General features: G+C 41.9%; 1 protein-coding gene across 3 annotated transcripts in view; it reads left to right on the forward strand.

The window, feature by feature from the left end:
- LOC129861959 (serine/threonine-protein phosphatase CPPED1-like) overlaps positions 1–23,471 on the forward strand; it is a 39,264-nt gene extending 15,793 nt beyond the window's left edge. For all 3 annotated transcript variants that reach the window (XM_055933193.1, XM_055933208.1, XM_055933201.1), the window contains 2 exons: positions 333–591; positions 22,289–23,471. In XM_055933193.1, the coding sequence (XP_055789168.1) occupies positions 333–591; positions 22,289–22,515 (486 nt within the window). In that variant the 3' untranslated portion in view covers positions 22,516–23,471. The remainder of the gene's footprint in view (positions 1–332; positions 592–22,288) is intronic.
- Positions 23,472–26,498: the final 3,027 nt, after the last annotated feature.

Below are 26,498 nucleotides of genomic sequence, written 5' to 3' on the forward strand. Positions count from 1 at the left end.
GGATAGGAACAATTGACCTGTAACATGACCGGTAGGAACAGAGTGGCACCCCTTTTTATCCAACATGAATTACTACTGTTATTGTATACTCTGTGTGGCCCAAGCTGAAAGCAAAGCCAATACCCTGATGTTGCAAAGTACCCTGCTCTGAACAGCTGAGTCACCAACACTAAAGTACTGCTCAGGAGTGATAATCCTGAGACAACTGTCTCTAGTCAGGTCAGTTCTAATGTGGCTGCTTTAAAGGCATGAACCATGGCGATGCCATAAGGACATTATCTTAATAACCTTAACCTATACTGTAATCCCAAACCTGTCACTCTGATTTTTAGGTTGGAGGGGTGCTGTGTCTGGTGCTGAACTCCCAGCTGTTCTTTGATGCGTCGGCCTGCCCCGACCTAAGAGATGCCCAGGAAGCCTGGTTAGAGGGCCAGCTGCAGAGGGCCTCTCAGGGGCCTGGGGTCACCCCCAAACACGTCCTGGTGTTCCAACACATCCCTCTGTACTTAAAGACCCCCGACGAGGAGGACGACTACTTTAACCTGCAGACCGCCACAAGGCAGAGCCTCCTAGGCAGGTTCAAACGGGCAGGTAGGTCATTTAACTTGATTTAACCTTTATTCAGGGGTGAATCTAACTTCCACTAGACTTATTTTCACTTCATGCATTGATGTCAATGGTAGACTTAGTGAAAATTACATTTCAGTGGAAGTTAGGATTCACCCCACAACCTTTATTTAGGAAGTGGTCTCCTCTTGTTTTGTGCTTAGTGAACACAGCCCAGATTTAGCTGTGCAACACAGACCTCACACCAGGGAGAGATGGGATTAGTGTGTCAACAGGTTTAATACAGGATAAGTCACAGTGAGGAGGACCAAGGAGGAACAGCCCCTGATTTTCTCCCCACATTTACAGCCTGAATTAAAATGGATTAAGTTGAGATTTTGTTGCTGGCCTACATACAATACCCCATAATGTCAAAGTAGAATGATGTTTTTCAATATTTTTTGCAAATAAATTAAAAACAAAAAGCTGAAATGTCTTGAGTCAATAAGTATTCAACCCCTTTGTTATGACAAGCCTATATATGTTTAGGAGTAATGTGCTTATGTCAAATAAGTTGCATGGACTCACTTTGTGCAATAATAGTGTTTAACAGGATTTTTGAATGACTATCATCTCTGTACCCCACACATACAGATAATTGTAAGGTCCCTCAGTCGAGAAGTAAATTTCAAACACAGATTCAACCACAAAGACCAGGGAGATTTTGCAATGCCTTGCAAAGGGCACATATTGGTAGATTGCTTTTTTTTTCTCCAGACATTCAATATCCCTTTGAGCATGGTGAAGTTATTAATTACACTTTTGGATGGTGTATCAATAAACTCAGTCACTACAAAGATACTGGCGTCCTTTCTAGTTGCCAGAGAGGAAGGAAACAGCTCAGGGATTTCACCAGGAGGCCAATGGTGACTTTAAAACAGTTATAGAGTTGAATGGCTGTGATAGGAGAAAACTGAGGATGGATCAACTTTGTAGTTTCTCCACCATATTAATCTAATTGAGATTGAAAATAATGAAGCCTGTAAGAATAACAATATTCCAAAACATGCATCCTGTTCACAACAAGGCACTTAAGTATTACTGCAAAAAATGTGGCAAAGCAACTCACTTTTTCTCCTGAATACAAAGTGTTATGTTCGGGGAAAATCCAATAACATATTACTGAGTACCACTCTCCATATTTTCAAGCATAGTAGTGGCTGCATCATGTTATTGATATGCTTGTCATCGGCAAGGGCTGGGGAGTTTTTCAGGATAAAAAATAAATGGAATGGAGCTAAGCACAGTCAAACCTGGTTCAGTCTGGTTTCCACCAAACACTGAGAGATGAATTCACCTTTCAGCAGGACAAAAACTTAAAACACAAGGCCAAATCTACACTGGAGTTGCTTACAAAGAAGACAGTGAATCTTCCTGAGTGGCTGAGTGAGTTTTTACCAGACCTGAAAATGGTTGTCTAACAATGATCAACAAAACATTTAAACGTGTTAACCCTCGCAAGGCTGCTGACCCAGACGGCATCCCCAGCCGCGTCCTCAGAGCATGCGCAGACCAGCTGGCTGGTGTGTTTACGGACATATTCAATCAATCCTTATCCCAGTCTGCTGTTCCCACATGCTTCAAGAGGGCCACCATTGTTCCTGTTCCCAAGAAAGCGAAGGTAACGGAGCTAAATGACTATCGCCTCGTAGCACTCACTTCCGTCATCATGAAGTGCTTTGAGAGACTAGTCAAGGACCAGATCACCTCCACCCTACCTGACACCCTAGACCCACTCCAATTTGCTCACCGCCTCAGTAGGTCCACAGACGATGCAATCACACTGCACACTGCCCTAACCCATCTGGACAAGAGGAATACCTATGTAAGAATGATGTTCATCGACTACATCTCAGGATTTAACACCATAGTACCCTCCAAACTCGTCATTAAGCTCGAGACCCTGGGTCTCGACCCCGCCCTGTGCAACTGAGTCCTGAACTTCCTGACGGGCCGCCCCCAGGTGGTGAGGGTAGGTAACATCTCCACCCCGCTGATCCTCTACACTGGGGCACCCCAAGGGTGCGTTCTCAGCCCTCTCCTGTACTCCCACGACTGCGTGGCCATGCACGCCTCTAACTCAATCATCAAGTTTGCAGACAACACTACAGTGGTAGGCTTGATTACCAACAACGACAAGACGGCCTACAGGGAGGAGGTGAGGGCCCTCGGAGTGTGGTGTCAGGAAAATAACCTCACACTCAATGTCAACAAAACAAAGGAGATGATCGTGGACTTCAGGAAACAGCAGAGGAAGCAGCCCCCTATCCACATCGACGGGACAGTAGTGGAGAAGGTGGAAAGCTTTAAGTTCCTCTGCGTACACATCACGGACAAACTGAAATGGTCCACCCACACAGACAGCGTCGTGAAGAAGGCGCAGCAGCGCCTCTTCAACCTCAGGAGGCTGAAGAAATTTGTCTTGTCACCAAAAACACCAAAACTTTTACAGATGCACAATCGAGAGCATCTTGTTGTGCTGTATCACCACCTGGTACGGCAACTGCTCCGCCCACAACCGTAAGGCTCTCCAGAGGGTAGTGAGGTCTGCACAACGCATCACCGGGGTCAAACTACCTGCCCTCCAGGACACCTACACCACCCGATGTCACAGGAAGGCCAAAAAGATCATCAAGGACAACAACCATCATCTAGAAGGCGAGGTCAGTACAGGTGCATCAAGCGAGGACCGAGAGACTGAAAAACAGCTTCTATGTCAAGGCCATCAGACTGTTAAACAGCCACCACTAACATTGAGTTGCTGCTGCCAACATACTGACTCAATCTCTAGCCACTTTAATAATGGAAAAATGATGTAATAAATGTATCACTAGCCACTTTAAATAATGCCACTTTATATAATGTTTACATACCCTACATTACTCATCTCATATGTTTATACTGTACTCTATACCATCTACTGCATCTTGCCTATGCCGTTCTGCCATCGCTCATTCATATATTTTTATGTACATATTCTTATTCATTCCGTTACACTTGTGTGTATAAGGTAGTTGTTGTGAAATTGTTAGGTTAGATATTACTGCATGGTCGGAACTAGAAGCACAAGCATTTCGCTACTCACATTAACATCTGCTAACCATGTATATGTGACAAATTAAATTTGATTTGATTTGTCTACTGTAATATACAAGGCTACCATATTGTCTACTGTAATGTACAAGGCTACCATTTTGTCTACTGTAATGTACAAGGCTACCATTTTGTCTACTCTACTGTAATATACGAATCTACCATAGTCTACGGTAATGTACGAGGCTACCATATTGTCTACTGTACATATTTTCTGCAGCGGGAGCTCATCTATTCTGAGATGCTTGTCTGTTCTGTCCGGCAAGCTATGATCAGCATCCTCTCTCTCTCTGTTAGCAGGAGAAGTGCTGCTCTTCCTATCATTCCTAATCATCAGGGTCAGATACTGGTTACGGTCTCTCAGCTATTGTTTAGTGTTTTACTTGTTTTGTTCTATTTGCATCATACAGCAGTAGGCAGACTGGCTGCAGTGTATTTTGGTACTAAGACTCCAAAATAAATATTGTGTTTTTAGAGACACCTTGTTCCTGTTTATTGGAAAATTGTAGATGTGTTTTTCACTGCAGGTCATGATGCTGGCGTCTGGTAAAAAAAGATCTCAACCGACCGAAACACATTTCAAAATACAGTGCCTTTTAGAAAATATTCCCACCCCTTGACATGTTGCGTTAGTAAGAATTTAAAATTGATTAAATTGCGATTTTTGTTGTGACGGGTCTACACAAAATGCCCCATAATGTCATTGTAATTGTTTTTTTTATGTTTACAAATTAATAAAAAATGAAAAGCTGAAATGTCTTGAGTCAAGTATGCAACCCCTTTGTTATGGAAAGCCTAAATAAGTTCAGGAGTAGAAATGTGCTTAACAAGTCACATAATAGGTTGAATGGACTCACTCTGTGTGCAATAATCGTGTTTAACATGATTTTTGAATGACTACTGTGGCAACCCGGGGGCCAGCAGGGAGCTACAAAGCCAGGAGCCGGACCTCGGTCAGCTCCAGAGGGCTAGATAGTTTCCAAGGGGAGTCAGCAACATGGACAGCTTTATAGGCACCAACTGGGGCTGGTGATTTAACACCAACACTACCCAGTCCAGGTGATGCAACCAATTGACACCTGGAAATGGTCCCACCTGTCTCTCGTTACTCCAAATGGGTATAAGTAGAGTTGCAGTCACTCGGGCGCATCGGCAGACAGGAAGTGGGTACGCCTAGACCTCAGAAGAACTGGAGAAGAGGACCCATTCCCGGGCAGCATGCCACCCGGCGCAAGTTGAGAGCAAATATTGAAACCCCGGACTCATTGCTCTCTCTTGTTCATTAACACAGGCGGTCCGAGGAGCCGCCACACAGTGACCCACCCGTTTACCTGAGAGGCCTTTCAGTTGTATTTCTCCCCGTTCCTCCAAACCTTTATTAAAAATCAACTTTTATTGAGCGCCGCAAAATGGTCTCCGGCTGTCTTATTTTGTGAGTTTCACCTCTGACTCCCCTGGGCTGCCACAATATCTCATCTCTGTACCCCACACATATAATTATCTGTAAGGTGCCTCAGTCAAGCAGTGATATGAGAAAACAGAGGATGGATCAACAACATTGTAGTTACTCCACAATACTAAGCTAATTGACTGAGTGAAAAGGAAGCCTTTACAGAATACAAATATTCCAAAACATACGTCATGTTTGAAACAAGGCACTAAAGTAACACTGTGGAAAAATGTGGCAAAGCAATTAGCCAACTAATACAAAGTGTAATGTTTGGGGCAAATCCAATACAACACACTACTGAGTACCACTCTCCATATTTTCAAGCATAGTGGTAGCTGCATCATGTTATGGGTATGGTTGTCATCGGAATGGACTGGGGAGTTTTTCAAGATACAAAAGAAACTAAATAGAGCTAAGCACAGGCAAAATCCTAGAGAAAAACCTGGTTCAGTCTGCTCTCCAACAGACACTGGGGGACAAATTCAACTTTCAGTAGGACAATAACCTAAAACAAGGTCAAATCTACACCGGAGTTGCTTATCAAGAAGACATTGAATGTTCCTGAGTGGCCTAGTTACAGTTTTGACTTAACTTGAAAATGACTGTCTAGCTATGATCAAGCTCTGTCAAGTTGTTTGTTGAATAATTTTAGATTGCAAATATTGTACAATCCAGGTGTGCAGAGCTCTTATCATTCCCAGGTATTTGATTAGGAGATAAGACTTTAACCCCTTTGTTTTAAGCTTGAGAGGAGTGAGGAGGTGTAAAGTCGTGGGAAACAGAGATAGAGGTTGGTGATCATTTGATGTGTAGTGTAGCACCAGGGTGTCAGAGCCCAGGGGATGGGAACCAACGTGAAGGTGTTGAATGTCCTCTGGGGAATGTGTAACTGTTTCAAATATTTTTTTATTGAATATCCGAAACATACAATATACTTGCAGTGAAGCCGCTCAACAACTACATCATACCAGTCATCCAACAGACTCCCATTCAGAGCGACACACAGAAGTATCCAGGGTCAAAGCCCTGCTCAAGGGTACGTTGACAGATCTCCCACCAGGCCAAAAAACGTGAACCCGAACCCTCCAAGACCCCCCCTCCCCCCCCCCACAGTTCCCCAATAGCTGTCCCTCAACCATTCGAGAACCCTCCAACAGTCCCCCCCAAGAAGAAAAAAAAATACAATTTCATTCCCCACCCCCAAGAAACCCCCAATGCACCAACAACCAAGAGAATGAAGTGAAGAGAAAAAAGGAAAAGACAAGAAAACGGCAAACAACAATGCATTTAAAAAATTTAAAACAAAGGGCATCAAGGACAACTAAAATCATAACAGCAATGCCAACTGTATATATATATACATATATATATGTGCATGTCTGGCACTATTACATGTATGTGTGTGTTCTTGTATGTGTTTATTTGAATGAGAGTGTGTGTATATGCATGTGTACAAACTCCTGCACGGCATCAGCCTCAGGCTAACCAGCATTAGTTGTAAAAACACTGCCCCCTAGCGTCATTCAAACACACTTTTTATTATGTTTTATTTTGACTTTAAAAAAATATATACTTTTGTCTTTGACCAACATCTCCCGCACAGAAACTCCACTCCCAATTGTCTCCAATTCCACATCCCAACCCTCAGCTTCCCTCAGCCCGTCCCATCTATTTCTGCTGGCCACCCACTTTGGGTTTCTACGCAACACATATCTTTCAACTATGCTGTGATGTTTAACGTACATTTTCAATCTATCTAAGTGAATAGAATCCACAGATTGCGAGTTGAAAATAAATAATTTTACTAAGAGTATTAGTAGTTGACTGACCCGGTCTCTCCAGATCTCCTAACAGTACTATTTCTAGGGTACATTTTAGATCAATGCTATGCATTTTCAGCCATTCCTGAACCTGAGACCAGAAACAGGCTACCTGAGGGCAATACCAAAATAAATGGTCTATTGATTCTGTATCCTCACAACAAAATCTGCAGAGCTTTGATGATTGTATGCCCCGCATATTCAACATTTTGTTGGTGGCAAGAATGCTATATAATAATTTTAGCTGAAAAGCGAAGTCTTGAATCTTATATATCAACTCATACACCCTGTACATCAAAGATCTCTTCCCAACTATATTGCCATCTGTATGTGTAACCTATTGCACATCCATATACCCTCAATCTTTTTATTTGACCTTTATCTAACTAGGCAAGTCAGTTAAGAACAAATTCTTATTTTCAATGACAGCCTAGGAACAGTGGGTTAACTGCCTTGTTCAGGGGCAGAACGACAGATTTGTACCTTGTCAGCTCGGGGATTCGAACTTGCAACTTTTCGGTTACTAGCCCAACGCTCTAACAACTAGGCCACCCTGCCACCACTTAATTTAGGTAAAGGAGGTTTCTGTGTGTTTACGGACCGGGAATGAAGGTGAAGATGAAGGTTGTCTACAGTATTGTTTCGAACTCTGAAGTCATTTCTATTGAAAGGGCATTTATAGATGCATGAGCATTGTTTTTTTTTATTAGGGGTGGATCAGCTTAATATTGCGGAAAGAATGTTGCTTCCAATGTAATTGTCTGCATCATTTCCAATCCCCCATATTTTTGGGGGTAAATATATATATCCATACACGTATGAATACATATACATACCTATATAGACAGACATACTTTTTTAAAGAATATACCCTTATTATTATTCCCCGCAAACCCTACCACCGATCCCCCAATTGGAGTAAACTGATAAACACTTCTGCTTTTACCTTCAATTTATACATCTTATACACATTTTACAGACACAGTCTACTTTATTTTTTTATTAAATTGTTTTATTTTTTTATCCCATTTTCTCCCCAATTTTCGTGGTATCCAATCGCTAGTAATTACTACCTTGTCTCATCGCTACAACTCCCGTACGGGCTCGGGAGAGACGAAGGTCGAAAGCCATGCGTCCTCCGAAGCACAACCCAACCAGCCGTACTGCTTCTTAACACAGCGCGCCTCCAACCCGGAAGCCAGCCGCACCAATGTGTCGGAGGAAACACCGTGTACCTGGCCCCCTTGGCTGGCGCGCACTGCGCCCGGCCCGCCACAGGAGTCGCTGGAGCGCGATGAGACAAGGATATCCCTACCGGCCAAACCCTCCCTACCCCGGACGACGCTATGCCAATTGTGCGTCGCCCCACGGACCTCCCGGTCGCGGCCGGCTGCGACAGAGCCTGGGCGCGAACCCAGAGACTCTGGTGGCGCAGTTAGCACTGCGATGCAGTGCCCTAGACCACTGCGCCACCCGGGAGGCCTCACAGTCTACTTTATAATAGTTCTCTCTTGTTTATTCTTAGTCCTTCCTCTATTTCTGATGTTCATCCAGTTTGATTTCCACTTGTAACTGTGCTATTTCACAAAAGCGCCGAACCTATACACATTTTACAGATCCCGTATGTTATACATTGTTTATCTTGTTATTAGTCCCACCCTTCAGCTCCACTCAACCCTTCCCATCTATCTTCCAACATCATCCATTTCGGATTTTTATTTGCCATATATTTTTCAACTGTGCTGTGATGCTTCACAAAAGATGTGAACCTTCCTATTCTCATAGCTTCTACAGATTGTAAATTAAAAATAAACATTTTTGCTAAAATACTTATTATATTATTGATTGATTGACTATGGCTTTTCAAATCCCCCAGTATTGCTATCTGCAGCGTTAGTTCTAGGCAAATGTTGCAATTCTTCAGCCATTCCTGGACCTGTGACCAAAAACAAGCTACATATGGACAATACCAAAATAAATGATCTAATGACTCCTCACAGCAGAATCTGCAGAGCTGGGAAGATTGTATCCCCCATATATACACTGCTCAAAAAAATTAAGGGAACACTTAAACAACACAATGTAACTCCAAGTCAATCACACTTCTGTGAAATCAAACTGTCCACTTAGGAAGCAACACTGATTGACAATAAATTTCACATGCTGTTGTGGAAATTATAGGCAATTAGCAAGACACCCCCAATAAAGGAGTGGTTCTGCAGGTGGTGACCACAGACCACTTCTCAGTTCCTATGCTTCCTGGCTGATGTTTTGGTCACTTTTGAATGCTGGCGGTGCTTTCACTCTAGTGGTAGCATGAGACGGAGTCTACAACCCACACAAGTGGCTCAGGTAGTGCAGCTCATCCAGGATGGCACATCAATGCGAGCTGTGGCAAGAAGGTTTGCTGTGTCTGTCAGCGTAGTGTCCAGAGCATGGAGGTGCTACCAGGAGACAGGCCAGTACATCAGGAGACGTGGAGGAGGCCGTAGGAGGGCAACAACCCAGCAGCAGGACCGCTACCTCCGCCTTTGTGCAAGGAGGAGCAGGTGGAGCACTGCCAGAGCCCTGCAAAATGACCTCCAGCAGGCCACAAATGTGCATGTGTCTGCTCAAACGGTCAGAAACAGACTCCATGAGGGTGGTATGAGGGCTCGACGTCCACAGGTGGGGGTTGTGCTTACAGCCCAGCACCGTGCAGGACGTTTGGCATTTGCCAGAGAACACCAAGATTGGCAAATTCGTCACTGGCGCCCTGTGCTCTTCACAGATGAAAGCAGGTTCACACTGAGCACATGAGCACATGTGACAGACGTGACAGAGTCTGGAGACGCCGTGGAGAACGTTCTGCTGCCATCAACATCCTCCAGCATGACCGGTTTGGCGGTGGGTCAGTCATGGTGTGGGGTGGCATTTCTTTGGGGGGCCGCACAGCCCTCCATGTGCTCGCCAGAGGTAGCCTGACTGCCATTAGGTACCGAGATGAGATCCTCAGACCCCGTGTGAGACCATATGCTGGTGCGGTTGGCCCTGGGTTCCTCCTAATGCAAGACAATGCTAGACCTCATGTGGCTGGAGTGTGTCAGCAGTTCCTGCAAGAGGAAGGCATTGATGCTATGGACTGGCCCGCCCGTTCCCCAGACCTGAATCCAATTGAGCACATCTGGGACATCATGTCTCGCTCCATCCACAAACGCCACGTTGCACCACAGACTGTCCAGGAGTTGGCGGATGCTTTAGTCCAGGTCTGGGAGGAGATCCCTCAGGAGACCATCCACCACCTCATCAGGAGCATGCCCAGGCGTTGTAGGGAGGTCATACAGGCACTACTGAGCCTCATTTTGACTTGTTTTAAGGACATTACATCAAAGTTGGATCAGCCTGTAGTGTGGTTTTCCACTTTAATTTTGAGTGTGACTCCAAATCCAGACCACCATGGGTTGATAAATTTGATTTACATTAATCATTTTTGTGTGATTTTGTTGTCAGCACATTCAACTATGTAAAGAAAAAAGTATTTAATAAGAATATTTCATTCATTCAGATCTAGGATGTGTTATTTTAGCGTTCCCTTTATTTTTTTGAGCAGTGTATAACATTCTATTAGTTGCAAGAATTTTGTACAGTACAAAAATGTGAAGTTTTGAATCCGGTGTTGTTTTGCGTATCAATTCATAAACCATGTGCCATGGAATGGGTACATCGAAAATCTCTTCCCAACTATTTTGCAATTTATATGGCACAGCTGTCAGTTTTTTGGTCCTTAAATGAAATTGGTATATGTTTTTATTTATCACACTTTTCTTTAACCATTTATGTTCTTTAATACAGGGCCGACATACATGTTCCTTACTTTTTTCCCCTTCCACCTGCCTCTTCCATTTTTGTGGTAACGCTGCAATTAATTGGTTGTAATTTTGGGTAGAGCAGACATTTCCATATGTCTGTGTTAGCTGCATGTGTGACATAACTCCACCAGTCCTATTTATGATATCATTCACAAAAATTATACCTTTTTTAAACATTTCTTCGATAAATACAGTTTTTTTTTAATCAATTACTATATTTCGATTTAACCACAATATTTGTTGTACTATTTGTTCCGTCCTTTCTGGTGCATTAAACTGAAATTGCAACCAACTTTCTAAGGCTTGTTTAAAAAAGAAAGATATTTTGGAGATTATTTCCTTTTCAAACAACCGAAAGTGAGCAGGTGTAATCTGAATAAAGGGAAAAAGGCCCTTCTTGAACATAGGATGAGACATTCATACCAATTTACTAGAGAACCAATTCGGATTTAAGTATAACTTTTGTATGACTGATGCCTTTAGTGAGAGGTCTAATGCTTTAATATTTAATCATTTCTGCCCTCCGAATTCATATTCGTTATATAAATAGGCCCTTTTAATTTTATCTGGCTTGCCGTTCCAAATAAAATGGAATATTTTTTGTTCATATAATTTAAAAAGCAGGTCACTAGGTGTAGGCAAAACCATAAGCAAATAGGTAAACTGTGATATGACTAAAGAGTTAAGCAGGGTGATTTTTCACAAATAGACAGGAATTTTCCTTTCCATGGTAGCAAGATCTTATCTATTTTTGCTAACTTTCTATAAAAATGTATTGGAGTGAGATCATTTCTTTCTTTTGGGATTTGTATACCGAGTCTGTCCACATTTCCGTCAGACCATTTAATTGGTAAACTACATGGCAATGTAAAATGTGCATTTTTTAGTGATCCAATACGTAATATGGTACATTTATCATAATTTGGTTTTAATCCAGAGAGGATAGCAAAGGTATCTAGATCCTCTAAGAGGCCGTGGAGAGACTCTAGTTGTGGTTTTAAAAGAAAACATGAATCATCAGCGTACAATGACACCTTAGTTTTTAAGCCACGGATTTCTAATCCCTTGATATTAATGTTTGATCTAATTTTAACAGCTAACATTTCGATGGCAATAGTAGATGGATATGCCGATAGTGGACAACCTTGTTTTACTCCTCTAAATAGTTTAAAACTTTCTGAGATGTAGCCATTATTTACTATTTTACACCTAGGGTTACTATACATAATTTTAACCCATTTTATAAGAGATTCCCCAAAATTGAAATATTCTAGGCATTTATATGTAAACTCCAGTCGTACTTTATCAAAGCCTTTTCAAAATCAGCTATGAAAACCAGGCCTGGTGTCCCCGATATTTCATAGTGTTCTATTGTTTCCAGTACTTGCCTTATATTATCTCCAATGTATCGTCCATGTAAAAAAAAAACTGTCTGATTAGGATGAATAATATCTGACAATACTTTTTTTATTCTATGCGCCAAGCATTTTGCTAGGATTTTTGCATCACAACACTGAAGTGTAAGAGGTCTCCAATTTTTTAAATGGACTGGATCTTTATATATACCACTTGGGTCCTGTTTCAGTAATAATGATATCAGACCTTCTTGTTGCGTGTCTGATAATCTACCAATTATACAGGAGTGGTTAAAACAAGCTAATAATGGTCCTTTGAGTATATCAAAAAAAGTTTTGTATACTTCCACTGGTATGCCATCCCGCCCTGGAGTTTTCCCATCCTTAAAGGCCCCAATTGCATCAAGCAGTTCCTCCTCTGTAATTTGGCCTTCACATGAGTCTTTCTGTACAGATGTTAATTTTACATTATTATTAGGAAAAAAATCCATACAATTAGTTTCAGTTAGTGGAGATGGAGGAGCCTGAAATGAAAACATATTCTTAAAGTACTTTACTTCCTCTTTCAAAATATCATTTGGTGAATCATGCGTGACTATCATTTGTAACAAGTTTTAATAAAAAAAAATTGGTAGCATTTCTATATTGAAGATTGAAAAAGAATTTGGTGCATTTTTCCCCATATTCCATCCAGTTCGCTTTATTTTTATAATATAATACACTGGATCTTTCTTGAATAAGTTCCTCCATTTCTTTTTGTTTTCCCTCTAACTTATTCTGTGCCTCTATGGTACCGTTTTTATTGCTATCTAACTGTACTGTTAGTCCTTCAATTTCCTTTGTTAATATGGACTCTTTTGATCTAAATTGCTTTTGTTTTATAGATGAGTACTGAATTGCATGGCCTCTAAAGGTACACTTAAAAGTGTCCCATACAATACGGGGATCTGCTGTACCTATGTTATGTCTAAAAAAGTCAGGTATAAATTCTTCTGTCCTAGTTCTAAACAATTTATCATCTAGTAGGCTTTGATTAAATTTCCAATATCCTCGCCCACGTGGAAATTCTGTAAGAGTAATATATATGCCAATTATGTGATGATCCGACCGCATTCTGTCCCCTATCAACACTTTTTAACTTTTGGTGCCAGAGAGAATGATTTAAGAAAGTAGTCAAGACGACTAGCTTGATTAAGCCTCCGCCATGTATATCTCACTAGGTCAGGGTATTTAAGTCTCCATATATCCACTAATTCCAATATATCCATGACATTCATGATTTCCTTAAGTGCCTGAGGGTGATAGTTTGTAGTGTGATTTCCTTTCCGGTCCATAGAGACCGTATTAAAATCTCCCACCATAATAATAGAGTCTAGTGTTGCTTGTAGAGTTGATAAATTCTTATATATATTTTCAAAGAAGCTTGGATCATCATTATTCGGACCGTATAGGTTAATAAGCCATATCTGTTTATTGTCCAATAACATATTTTAAATAATCCATCTACCTTGAGGATCTGTTTGGACAATTTGCACATTTGGATCAAAATTATTGTTAATTAAAACTATCAGCCCTTTTGAATTTCTTTGCCCATGGGAGAAATATATTTCGCCCCCCAGTTCTTTTTCCACAAAACTTCATCTAAAACTGTTGAATGGGTTTCCTGTAAACAATAGATATTATATTCCTTCTCTTTTAGCCAGGTAAATACTGCACGAGCATTGTTGTTCCTCGTGCTCTCAGAGTGGGGGACACTTAAAGGGTTAATGCCAGATTCTGGCATGTAGGCCCTTCTACTTACACAGAGTCCGATGAACTCATGGATACCATTTTTATGTCTGCGTGCAGTATGTAGGAAGTTAGCGTTAGTTTCACAAGCCAATGCTAACGAGCCTTAGCGCAATGACGAAGGTATGGTAGCGTTGCTCGCAGTATCCCTTTAACTGTGTATAATATGATGTAAGATTTTAGTTGTATCCATGTTTCTTTTGTATTGTCAAGCATGTGAATTGACAATGTGAATACTACTACGACCAAGATGAATCATGTGTTTTTCCATTCATATCTGATGATTTAGTAATCATGATTGATATATTGCCCCTTCAGATATATTAACTGGTTTTTAATTTCTCCCTGGCGCTCTATTGATGTTACTGAGAGTGGAGAACGTACATATCTGGTTTCCCAGGCAGGTGGAAATCTATACAGTCTTTTCACCAGCATTTCGTGGATGTTACTGATATCAAATCAAAGTTTATGTTTTGCATATACAGTTTTGCAGATGTAATTGCAGGTGCAGCAAAAGGCTTGTGTTTCTCGCTCCAACAGTGCAGCAATACCTAGCAACACAACAACACACAATTTATAAAAAAGAACAAGAAATGAAAACATAACAGAACAAGCGATTTAAAGAGTAGAAATCAGAAATCATCTAGGAATCAGTGTCAGGATAAAAGACCGGAAAACAGCAGGACTGAAGCTGTGCACCTCTGATCTTCCCCCCACACCACAGTAACACACAGCACAGTAGTAGTTACCGTAGCAGTATGTGTAGGGTGAGGACATTGGAACGGGATCCTGAGATAGAGGCCACGTTCCAAATGGCACCCTATTCCCTATATACAGCACACCATTTCATCATGAAATGGTAAAAGGTAGTGCTCTGTATAGGGAATAGGGTGCCAGTTGGGACGCATAGTTGGGACGCATAAGAGAGATATGATGAGAGTGATGGATCTCTCAGGCACAGGCCATAGATGAAAATCCACATGCTAGCTACTTAAATTTTCTATTTCCCTCGGTCATGCTAATTATCTACAGCTAGACACGCTTTCATGATAAATTATTTCTAGTCCAATAGTCTGACACCCGCCCTCTACCGCACACACAAAGGGTACGAATGCACACACATTCACACCGCAGTCTTACAAATGTGTCAATGACAGCTCTGTTGGGAGTGAACAGAGTCTAGAGAGAGAACCTTCACCCCAGTCTGTGGTCCCGAGCGCTCTGGAGCAGGTCTGAACAGGTTGGATCACTTATTTATCCAATCCTTTTAATGGCGTGGTCAGGAAGAACTCTTAAGGGAAACAGACTACATTAGGTCATTAGAGCTAGTGACTGATACCACTTGTGAGTGCAGACAGTGTGTAGATGTTTCTCATCTCATTTTTCCATTTGGATTCCCAGCAGGCCTGACTCTAACTGGAGATATGAATGAGCCAGTAACACTGGCTGTTAAGTGATCACCCCCAATTAATCCTGAAGCTTCACCACGCTATCAAGAGGAGCAGAGTAGGCTGACTACTCCTCAACATTGACAGATGCTTTTAGTTCAATTGGTGAAGAACAAAAGTGCTAAGTGACATGGCTTGTTTTATGTTGTTTATGTTTGTTTTATAAATCATTCTTATTTGGTTTCATTAGCTTTTTACATGACTAAAACTGATGTATTCAAATTAATTTAGGATGATTTCATCATAACATGAATAGCTTTTACTTTTCATTCTGGGGTACGTAGAGTTCTCAACTCGTGTTATCAAAAATGATAGGATGGTTGTGTAAGGTTTGATAGCCGAACCCACAGATTGTGACACCCTCCTCACCCTTCAAGCATTAGGCAGGTTAGGCACAGTTCCTGTCCTGCTGTGCCCCCTGCAGATAGACATGCACTGGATAGAGCTCCTTCGGCTCCCTAACAACAAAGAGTCAAACAATGCATGTATTTAAATCAGAACATTCTGCACTGCTCTGTCTCACTCTCCTGAATAAACCCCAAGGTAGGACATCAAAATGGGAGCGGGAGAAAGAGGGATGTGTGGCTGATTTAGACTAGGCTGGCTTGTTGCCTGCTGTAATTAGTAGCTTACTGCACTGCCTTTCTCCTTCCTAGTTCTCTCTCTCGGTGGAGCTCTACTGTGATGGTCCTCAGAGGAAACCTACTCGTTTAAAAAGTCATTTTTCTTTTGTCTTGTTGGTTCACTTCCTCTTATTTTTCCTCCTGATAATTCTGTTTTTTCCTTCTCTGATGCTTACGTCATTGTTGCTGTGGTTTGTATTTTCTTAATCTTTTAAGGGTTTGCAGAAAGGTTGAGAAATACAGTCAGTATTTTGTACTAGTACATAGAGTAGCCAGCTAAAGAATTTAGTGTATTAGATGGTGTAGGTGTAGGCCTATATGAGCAGGACTATTAAGAGAACATTCAACCTTTAACATTTTAACCTGGCTTCTCTCGAGATTAAAGTCTTACAGTTTTACTGCAAGGTATGAACTGCCATAATGTTTGTTCTTCAAATTATGTATTATATTAAAATTAAGTAAATAGCCCACATCTTAAAATAAATACAAGGTTTTGTTTTTCCGGGTTTCTGTTTTTCATTCTCAATGTCACACTTTTTTTATTATAGAAAAACAAAAACAAATGGATGTTCTAAGTCCACAACAATGCTTAAACCACATCAGGAGACCACTGAGGTCTGGGGGAAAGATTTTTTTTTTTTTATGTAGTTACCCTTCAATTCAAGTGTGCATCTAGCAAGTGTTTTTTTGCACACTTGTAGGGTATTTGTTTTGCAAACTCTACCATCTCGATTGATTAAAATAATCATGATATTATTCTGCCAGATAAGTATAGGCTACTTCGTAGTTAACATTTAATTGAGAAGGTTTTTGGGAAAGCTTTCCATCTACCTGAAGACTTTTCATTAGCATCATCGCTAATGGCTACACAAAGTGGTAGACTCCCGCACTGCACACACACACACACACACACACAGCAAATACGAATCACTGATGCATTCTGTTCATGTCTTATGATAAACTTCTGCAAATGTAATTCATTCAATACATTTAGTTGATTCCCTGCTAAGGTCAAATGTTTTTTATATTGTTGAATTATGTTTTAATGCCTGGATTCCGTGAGGGCCCTAATTATCATATTTGAGACCGAATGAGGCTCTCTACTACCTACTGTTCCTGCAGTGATGATTCACCATCTTCCTTGAATGACTGGGACCGAGCTCCCTGCCTTCCAGGACCTCTATCAGGCGGTGTGAAAGGAAGGCCCGGAAAATCATTAGACTCCAAACCACCCAAGCTGTTCTCTGCTTCCGCACGACAAGCGGTTCATCAAGTCTGACACCAACAGGCTCCTGAACAGCTTAATTTCCCCATGCCAAAAGACTGTTAAACAGCTAACTAAATGGCTACACGGACTAAGTTGACCCTTGTATTTTATTCTTATTTTTGCACTGTCTCCATGTACACTCACAGGGTCCTACACACTCACTCCATCATTTGCTCTCTCTCACACACACACACACACACACACACACACACACACACACACACACACACACACACACACACACACACACACACACCGGAAAGTATTCCGACCCCTTGACTTTTCCCACATTGTGTTATGTTAGCCTTATTCTAAAATTGATTAAATAGTTTTTTCCCCCCTCTCATCAATCTACACACAATACCCCATAATGACATCAAACATGATTTGGAAAGGCACACACCTGTCTATATAAGGTACCACAGTTGACAGTGCATGTCAGAGCAACAACCAAGCCATGGGGTCGAAGGAATTGTCCGTCGAGCTCTGAGACAGGATTATGTCAAGGCACAGATCTGGGGAAGGGTACCAAAACATCTCTGCAGCATTGAAGGTCCCCAAGAACACAGTGGGCTCCATCATTCTTAAATGGAAGAAATGTGGAACCACCAAGACTCTTCCTAGAGCTTGCTGCCCGGCCAAACTGAGCAACCAGGGGCGAAGAGCCTTGGTCAGGGAGGTGATCAAGAACCCGATGGTCACTCTGACAGAGCTCCAGAGTTCCTCTGTGGAGATGGGAAAACCTTCCAGAAGGACAACCATCTCTGCAGCACTCCATCAATCAGGCCTTTATAGTGGAGTGGCCAGAAGGAAGCCACACCTCAGTAAAAGGCACATGACAGCCTGCTTGGAGTTTGCCGAAAGGCACCTAAAGACTCTCAGACCATGAGAAACAAGATTCTCTGGTCTGAAGAAACCAAGATTGATCTCTTTGGCCTGAATGCCAAGCGTTACGTCTGGAGGAAACCTGGCACCATCCCTACGGTGAAGCATGGTGGTGGCAGCATCATGCTGTGGGGATGTTTTTCAGCAGTAGGGACTGGGAGACTAGTCTGGAGAGGGAATGATGAACGGCGCAAAGTACAGAGAGATCCTTGATGAAAACCTGCTCCAGAGCACTCAGAACCGCAGACTGGGGTGAAGGTTCACCTTCCAACAGGACAACGACCCTAAGCACACAGCCAAGACAACGCAGGAGTGGCTTCGGGGAAAGTGAATGTACTTGAGTGGCCCAGCCAGAGCCCAGACTTGAACCCGATCGAACATCTCTGGAGAGACCTGAAAATAGTTGTGCTCCCCATCCAACCTGACAGAGCTTGAGAGGATCTGCAGAGAAGAATAGGAGAATCTCCCCAAATACAGGTGTGCCAAGCTTGCAGCGTCATCCTGAAGAAGACTCAAGGCTGTAATCGCTGCCAAAGGTGCTTAAACAAAGTACTGAGTAAAGGGTCTGAATACTTATATAAATATAATATTTCAGTTTTATATTTTTTATAAATTTGCAAACATTTCTAAAAAACAGTTTTTGCTTTGTCATTATGGGTTATTGTGTGTAGATTGAGGGGGGGAAACAATTTAATCAATTTTAAAATAAGGCTGTAAAGTAACAATGTGGAATAAGTCAAGGGGTCTGAATACTTTCTGAATGCACTGTATTTCCATGAACTTGTTCAGGGATTTTTTTGCACTCATTCAGATCGGATTTTTTAAAATATATATTTTTTTATTTAAGGCAAGTCCGTTAAGAACAAATTCTTATTTACAATGACGGCCAACACCGGCCAAACCCGGACGAAGTAGGGCCAATTGTGCACCACCGCATGGGACTCCCAATCATGGCCAGTTGTGATACAGCCTGGATTCGAACTAGGGTGTCTGTAGTGGCGCCTCAAGCGCTGAGATTCAGTGTCTTTGGCCGCTGCGCCACTTGGATGATGAAACTTGCCAGCCAACCAATGCGAAGCAATTCAGGAATTTTTGAAAGTCCTTGTCCTGCAAAGAAACAATGATTATAGTTGGGAAAATGTAATTAAATGTGGAACGTGCCTGGCTGCTTACTTTCAAAAGTATTCTGCTATCTTCATTTATCGCAATAAATCATTTGACAAAAGAAAAATCAATGGATAAAAATGTTGTCTATCTTTAGAAAATGTCTCCTATGTCTGTCGTTTCCATTACACCTGTCGCAATAAAAAAAAAATGCAACATTGCTTTTGTTGAAAAACCTGAGTCAATGGAAACCTGCCTAATGACTGATGAGACGAGTCACTCATTTTGGCATCACTGTCTGGCCCGGACAGGAAACCTAGGAATTGTGTTTTTTTTTTGTTTTTTTTTACATTACATGGACGTGCACATTTACGAGCATTATGCTCTTTCCCTCCGAAAAGAAATTCCACTGCAATCAGAGATCTGTATATAATGAGAAGATGCTCATGTATCCGCCCTTACAATGGGAGTCGTCCCAAAGGCGGGAAGTCAGGCGACAAGCTTCGGTCTAAAATAAGTCATAGAAACTAATAGAGCTTATTTTGGACAGATTTTGGCGTTTCCCTGTCATCGCTCACTTTGTGACTGACAGGCGCCTGTTTTATCAATAGATCGCTAGAAGATGCATGTCGTTTATTCTAGCGGGAGAGGGCTTGACGGACTAGCGAATTTAAACTTTTAAATGAAAAAAAACAAAAAAACAGTTCGTATGAAGTGTAAAATGTATCCACCTGAACATGAGTCTGTAACCAGCTGATTAGCTGACAGCCGGCGCTAATTGAAAACACTGGTACAATACTTGCGTTCTGGTTGATATGTTGATGAGTAATGTTTAACTTTGATAATGTTCCCCCCTATAATTACAGTATGATTCATCCTAGTTATTAGGATCAAGATCAAACGTTTCCCTCTGTTTTTGGTTAATCCCTGTTTAGGTTTCATTGGCTTGTCTAAGTATAGTTCTGTTAGGATTGCAGTGTATACACACACCATAGTTGGACGATCATCGGTTGTTGAGTGGGAGCAGCCTTTAAGTCAGGGGTGTCAAACTCATTCCACGGAGGGCCTAGTGTCTGCAGGTTTTTGTTTTTTCCTTTCAATAAAGCCCTAGACAACCAGGTGTGGGGAGTTCCTAACTAATTAGTGATGTTAATTCATCAATCAAGTATAAGGGAGGAGCGAAAACCCGCAGACACTCGGCCCCCCGTGGAATGAGTTTGACACCTGTGCTTTAAGTTGTCAGCATGCTTCCCGGCCGGAAGAGTTCGTGCATATATTATGGCGACATTTTAGGAAGTTTGTGTTTGTTTTGGACTTTGGTGAGGGTTTCTTCAGCTGTTCGGGCACACAATTGTTTTCTTCTTGAGGCAAGCCGAAGTCGATAACATAACTCTACGCCCCTTCGTCAGTGATTGGTCAACAGTAGGGATTGTTCAAAGAAATATGTTAAACGAGAGACAACTCGTTTTCATGTACATTTTTCTTTGCGATGCACCAAAGACCTTATTTATATGTCAAATTGCGCGACTAAGATCTCCTCTGCAAAAACGTCGACATTAATGACATATTTCTTGAGTTATCTTAGATTAATTCTGACGTTTGTGTAAACTGGCTACGGCGTCTCAAAAATAGACCCAACAGTACTATTGACGTTACTTTCTCGTTTTTCAAGCAAAGGTCTTGGGAGTACACTCGTTCAGTTCGCCTAGCCGAGTCACTGTCCTAAATGACATTGCTGTGGGGTACCATGGGAAAACGGGTGCATTGGCATAACTAAGGAATGCTAGAACAATAGCCTCTGGGTTTTTGATAACAAATGAATTTAGCTTGCAAAAAATGTGTATCATCAATTTCCATCTATATTAGATTCATTATTCAATGGTGCACCCATTGTGTGTAGAATCTGAATGTTGCTGATCAGGGCGCGAAAAGGGGTTTTCTTGAAAAGCAACTCCAGGGTTTTCTGGATGTTATTTTAGTGTTGAGGATTGGATGGATTTCCAGAACATGAGTAATGTGTTCATGTGTACTGTGGACAGGAATTTAGTTTCTTCGTTGCCAGTTTTTGCCCATTTTAATTATATCCTTGGCATGTGTTGTGTATTGAGGAATGGCAGCAAGCGGTTAGAAGTCTAACTACCCCGCTACTGTTAGAAACGGAACATCTTACTTCCTCTGTCTGCCAAAACCTAGAGTGAACTCACAGTAGAATACGCACACACATCCGCAAAAAGAGAATTACTCATTTGCACTTCTCATTCAGACTGGGGCTTGCTTGGCCAACCAGTGTGAATGTGAAATCAGTTCAGTGCCTTCCATTTCTCAGTAGAAACCGAGCCCCGCAGAAACACCGCTTCAGGGGAAGCGATATAAATCAATTCAATAATGACAAAGATTGTGATGGAAAAGAAACTGAAAAGTAAAAGCCCCTGAAAAGTTTATACATTTTTACAAACTATTCAAAAAATGAGTTCAGTTTCTCTCAGCTTGCACTCCCTCTCATTCCCATCTCTCTCTCTCTCATTTTTCTCTCCTCCCCCCCTCCCTCAGGCATTTGTTTTCAGTCAATCTGACAGATATGGCAATGATCTCATTATGCAATTATATTGAGCTAATATGAATATATTGCTGTTGTATGCAGAGCAGATCAGGGACAGTTTGCCTATGTTACATTTAGCTCTGTAAATGCATGTAGACAGGATGCAGACTGGAGCTGTGTAGAAAACAGAACCAGCTTTCTCCAACAAACCCAACAGACACTGACACCATATGGTCACATGTCACCTAAGGTTAATCAATACTAATTGATTATTAATCGATACCGTCACTTTCTGGGGTTGCTGTTTTTTGAGACGAAACCCCAATATTGTGGCTGGACATAATGGGTCTGGTGAGTCAAAAAGCTTTGATAACCCTCTTCTTACTCCTCTTTCTCTCTCTCTCGTATTGTGTTGTTGTAAGCCTCCTCCTCACACTCTCTCTCTTGCTCTGTGTTGTGCAGGAGTGAAGGCGGTGTTCTCTGGCCACTACCACCGTAATGCGGGGGGGCTCCACAATGGCCTGGACATGGTGGTGAGCTCCGCTATAGGCTGCCAGCTGGGAGAGGACACCCACGGGGTCAGGGTGGTGGTAGTGACCGCCGACCAGGTCATCCATCGCTACCACAGCCTGGAGCAGCTCAGTAGGCGGGGCATGGACGAGGACCTCAGGAAACTACTGCAGGCCTGAGCCAATCAGAGAAGAGGGGACACACAGGAACAGAATACCAGGGCCCGATTCATAAAGCATCTCAGAGAGAAGTGCTGATCTAGGCCCCTCTTTTTATTCCTTATGATTTAAAAGGCAAAACTGATCCCTACATCAGTACTGCTTCTCTGACTCCTAATACAGGCTCAGAACACCAGACAGTGGAGAGGAAGTCTGTCAATCATCTTAAGACCTGTAGCCTACTGTGAATAAGCACCAACCCATTGTATTGTACAAGGTCATCAGTCGCAGAATGTGCTGGATTTACCTTACTCCAGAGAGAGAAAAACTGTTCTGTTGTCATAAGTTACTCTTGTCAAGAATATCCTAGTTATGACTATCTCTAAGGTCTACAAAGACACTGTCTGTAACACTCATTGTGCAAACTAACCCAATGAGCATGTCCTGTGTTAGTCATGTCTTTTTTATATCAAGCTTGTGAAATTGCTTGGGGGAGAATGTTTGTCTAGTCTAGTTGCAGCAGCACTGAATGTCTTTACTGACAACGGGTACTAGTATGACTCTATAGCCCTGAAACGACTCCCTGTTGCCCTGTATGAATATTTTCAACCCCACTCACCCAATCCTCGACGCAACAAATTGTCATGGCAACAGCAGCTGCGCTCGTTGGACAGGCCTTATGGTGGTGATGGGTGGGCCAACAACAACATGATGACCTCTGCAATGAAAACACTGTAATGGGAGAAACAACTTCAGTTTACAGCAACATCCTGTCTGTGAATGTGATGTTCCCTACTATGTATGAGATATCTTCTTGACCTGATTGAGAATTTGTTATATTAGATTTGTGAATTGATTTAGTACTTAAGTTGGGGTATGGTCAGGATGATTACATTAGTTTAGTTTCTTTACTCGCACTACAATTAAATGTCATGTTCTGTTTTTTTAATTTTATGAATAAACATTGATTTAAACTATTGCAATGATTATGTAAGTGATGTTGCTGAATTATTGATCATCTGTCCATAACAGCTACACAAACTTTTTTGCACCTTCCTCTCCTCAGTGCACCTACCCATCCCCTCCCAATAGAGGTCTTGTAATGTGTGTCTATTGATCAGGCCGGTTTGTGTCCCAGACCCCCTAAACACAACGGGTCCATCCTTGCGAACAAGTTTTTCTGCATCTTAAAATGCGCATTAGCCAATTAAAATTGTCAACGTAGTTGCACGTGATACAACGCTACATGTTAGCTGTTCCCATCATATAATCTAGCACATTTAGCCCTATGCTAACCTGACAAGGTGGCAGTGATTATTTCCTGTAACAAATCCCACATCAGCCTATCAAATATTTTAAGACAAAATTCATAAGGCATGTTTTCGCATATGACAAAATCGCACGTTTTTGCTTATCAGTTTCACACACATCCACGTACGTTTACGGAAAAAAGATAGGTGTATACAACGTTTTAATTTGATCATACATTGTAAAAACAAAAAGTCGAAGAGCCTTATGATTTTGTCAAACAGCTGTCATGTACCTCTAGTACCATCGCTGCTAGGCAGTTGACTGAATTTTTGGGGTACTGTAACCGTGGGTTCGAGGCCCCTTTCTTCAAGCTTTTTTGTTAAGGATAAAACTGTTCACTGCTGGTCCTCGATGCTCTATTCAAATAACGTATATGTGACGGAGTGGATGATTATAATAATTCATATAAAACGTTGTACATGTAAGTGTAGCCTACATAAGAAATTACATGGTGTTTTTGGTTTAACAGTAATGTTATACTATGCTATCATATTCGGTATGTTAGGCCTATGTAGAATACTAATGAATCATTAAGTGATCTTGTAAGACATTGATTCAGCTTTGATATAAACTTTATTAAATGAGCACCATTCTGAGATGGCAACACTGAATATTGGTCCAGTTGTAATTGTGCATGTATTTTAGTGACTTTGATTAGCGGATGTTGCAGTATGACTTCTGTTAAAGGAAAGATTCATCAATTCAGAATGTTATATCGTTTTTGTGCATCTCTGAGTGATGTTCTATCAATTCCCGGGGTAATTCCATGTGTATCTGAGCTATTGCCGTTCAAGCAGGCAAAAATACAGCCGGTATGAAGCAAAACCCTTCATACCGGCTGTATTTCTGCCTGTTCTATCGCGTCCATCTACGACAACATTTGTAATTGGCTGATGCAGCATTTGTTACTGGATGTAAATCCCTGCCACCTGGTCAGGTTAGAATAGGACTAAATGTGTCAGGTTAGAATAGGACTAAATGTGTCAGGTTAGAATAGGACTAAATGTGCCAGGTTAGAATAGGACTAAATGTGTCAGGTTAGAATAGGACTAAATGTGTCAGGTTAGAATAGGACTAAATGTGCCAGGTTAGAATAGGACTAAATGTGCCAGGTTAGGTAATGGGAACAGCTAACATGCAACACATTTTGAGATGGATAACATTTTAATTATAAACTGTGTGGTTCGAGCCCTGAATGCTGATTGGATGACAGCTGAGGTATATCATGGGTATGACAAAACATTTATTTTTACTGCTCTAATTACATTGGTAACCAGTTTATAATAGCAATAAAGCACCTCAGGGGGTTGTGATATATGGCCAATATACCATGGCTAAGGGCTGTGTCCAGGCACTCCGCATTGCATCGTGCGTAAGAACAGCTCTTAGCCGTGGTATACTGGCCATATAAATCAAATCAAAGTTTATTTGTCACGTGCGCCGAATACAAGAGATGTAGACCTTACAGTGAAATGCTTACTTACAGGCTTTAACCAATAGTGCAAAAAATGTATTAGGTGAACAATAGGTAGGTAAAGAAATAAAACAACAGTAAAAAGACAGGCTATATAAGGTAGCGAGGGTATAAAAGTTGCGAGGCTACATGCAGACACCGGTTAGTCAGGCTGATTGAGGTAGTATGTACATGTAGATATGGTTAAAGTGATTATGCATGTATGATGAACAGAGAGTAGCAGTAGCGTAAAAGAGGGGTTGGCGGGACACAATGCAGATAGCCCGGTTAGCCAATGTGCGGGAGCACTGGTTGGTCGGCCCAATTGAGGTAGTATGTACATGAATGTATAGTTAAAGTGACTATGCCTATATGATAAACAGAGAGTAGCAGCAGCGTAAAAAAAGGGGTTGGGGGGGCACACAATGCAAGTAGTCCGGGTAGCCATTTGATTACCTGTTCAGGAGTCTTATGGCTTGGGGGAAAAAACTGTTGAGAAGCCTTTTTGTCCTGGACTTGGCACTGGGGTATCGCTTGCCGTGCGGTGGTAGAGAGAACAGTCTATGACTGGGGTGGCTGGGGTCTTTGACAATTCTTAGAGCCTTCCTCTGACACCGCCTGGTGTAGAGGTCCTGGATGGCAGGCAGCTTAACCCCAGTGATGTACTGGGCAATACGCACTACCCTCTGTAGTGCCTTGCGGTAAGAGGCCGAGCAGTTGCCGTACCAGGCAGTGATGCAGCCAGTCAGGATGCTCTCGATGTTACAGCTGTAGAACCTCTTGAGGATCTCAGGACCCATGTCAAATCTTTTTAGTTTCCTGAGAGGGAATAGGCTTTGTCGTGCCCTCTTCATGACTGTCTTGGTGTGTTTGGACCATTCTAGTTTGTTGTTGATGTGGACACCAAGGGACTTGAAGCTCTCAACCTGCTCCACTACAGCCCCGTCAATGAGAATGGGGGCGTGCTCGGTCCTCCTTGTCCTGTAGTCCACAATCATTTCCTTAGTCTTGGTTACGTTGAGGGATAGTTTGTTATTCTGGCACCACCCGGCAAGGTCTCTGACCTCCTCTCTATAGGCTGTCTCGTCGTTTTCTGTGATCAGGCCTACCACTGTTGTGTTGTCTGCAAACTTAATGATGGTGTTGGAGTCGGGCCTGGCCATGCAGTCGTGGGTGAACAGGGAGTACAGGAGGGGACTGAGCACGCACCACTGGGGAGCTCAGTGTTGAGGATCAGCGT

Source organism: Salvelinus fontinalis, chromosome 1 (genome assembly GCF_029448725.1).
Source record: "Salvelinus fontinalis isolate EN_2023a chromosome 1, ASM2944872v1, whole genome shotgun sequence".
NCBI classification, from domain to species: Eukaryota; Metazoa; Chordata; class Actinopteri; order Salmoniformes; family Salmonidae; genus Salvelinus; species Salvelinus fontinalis.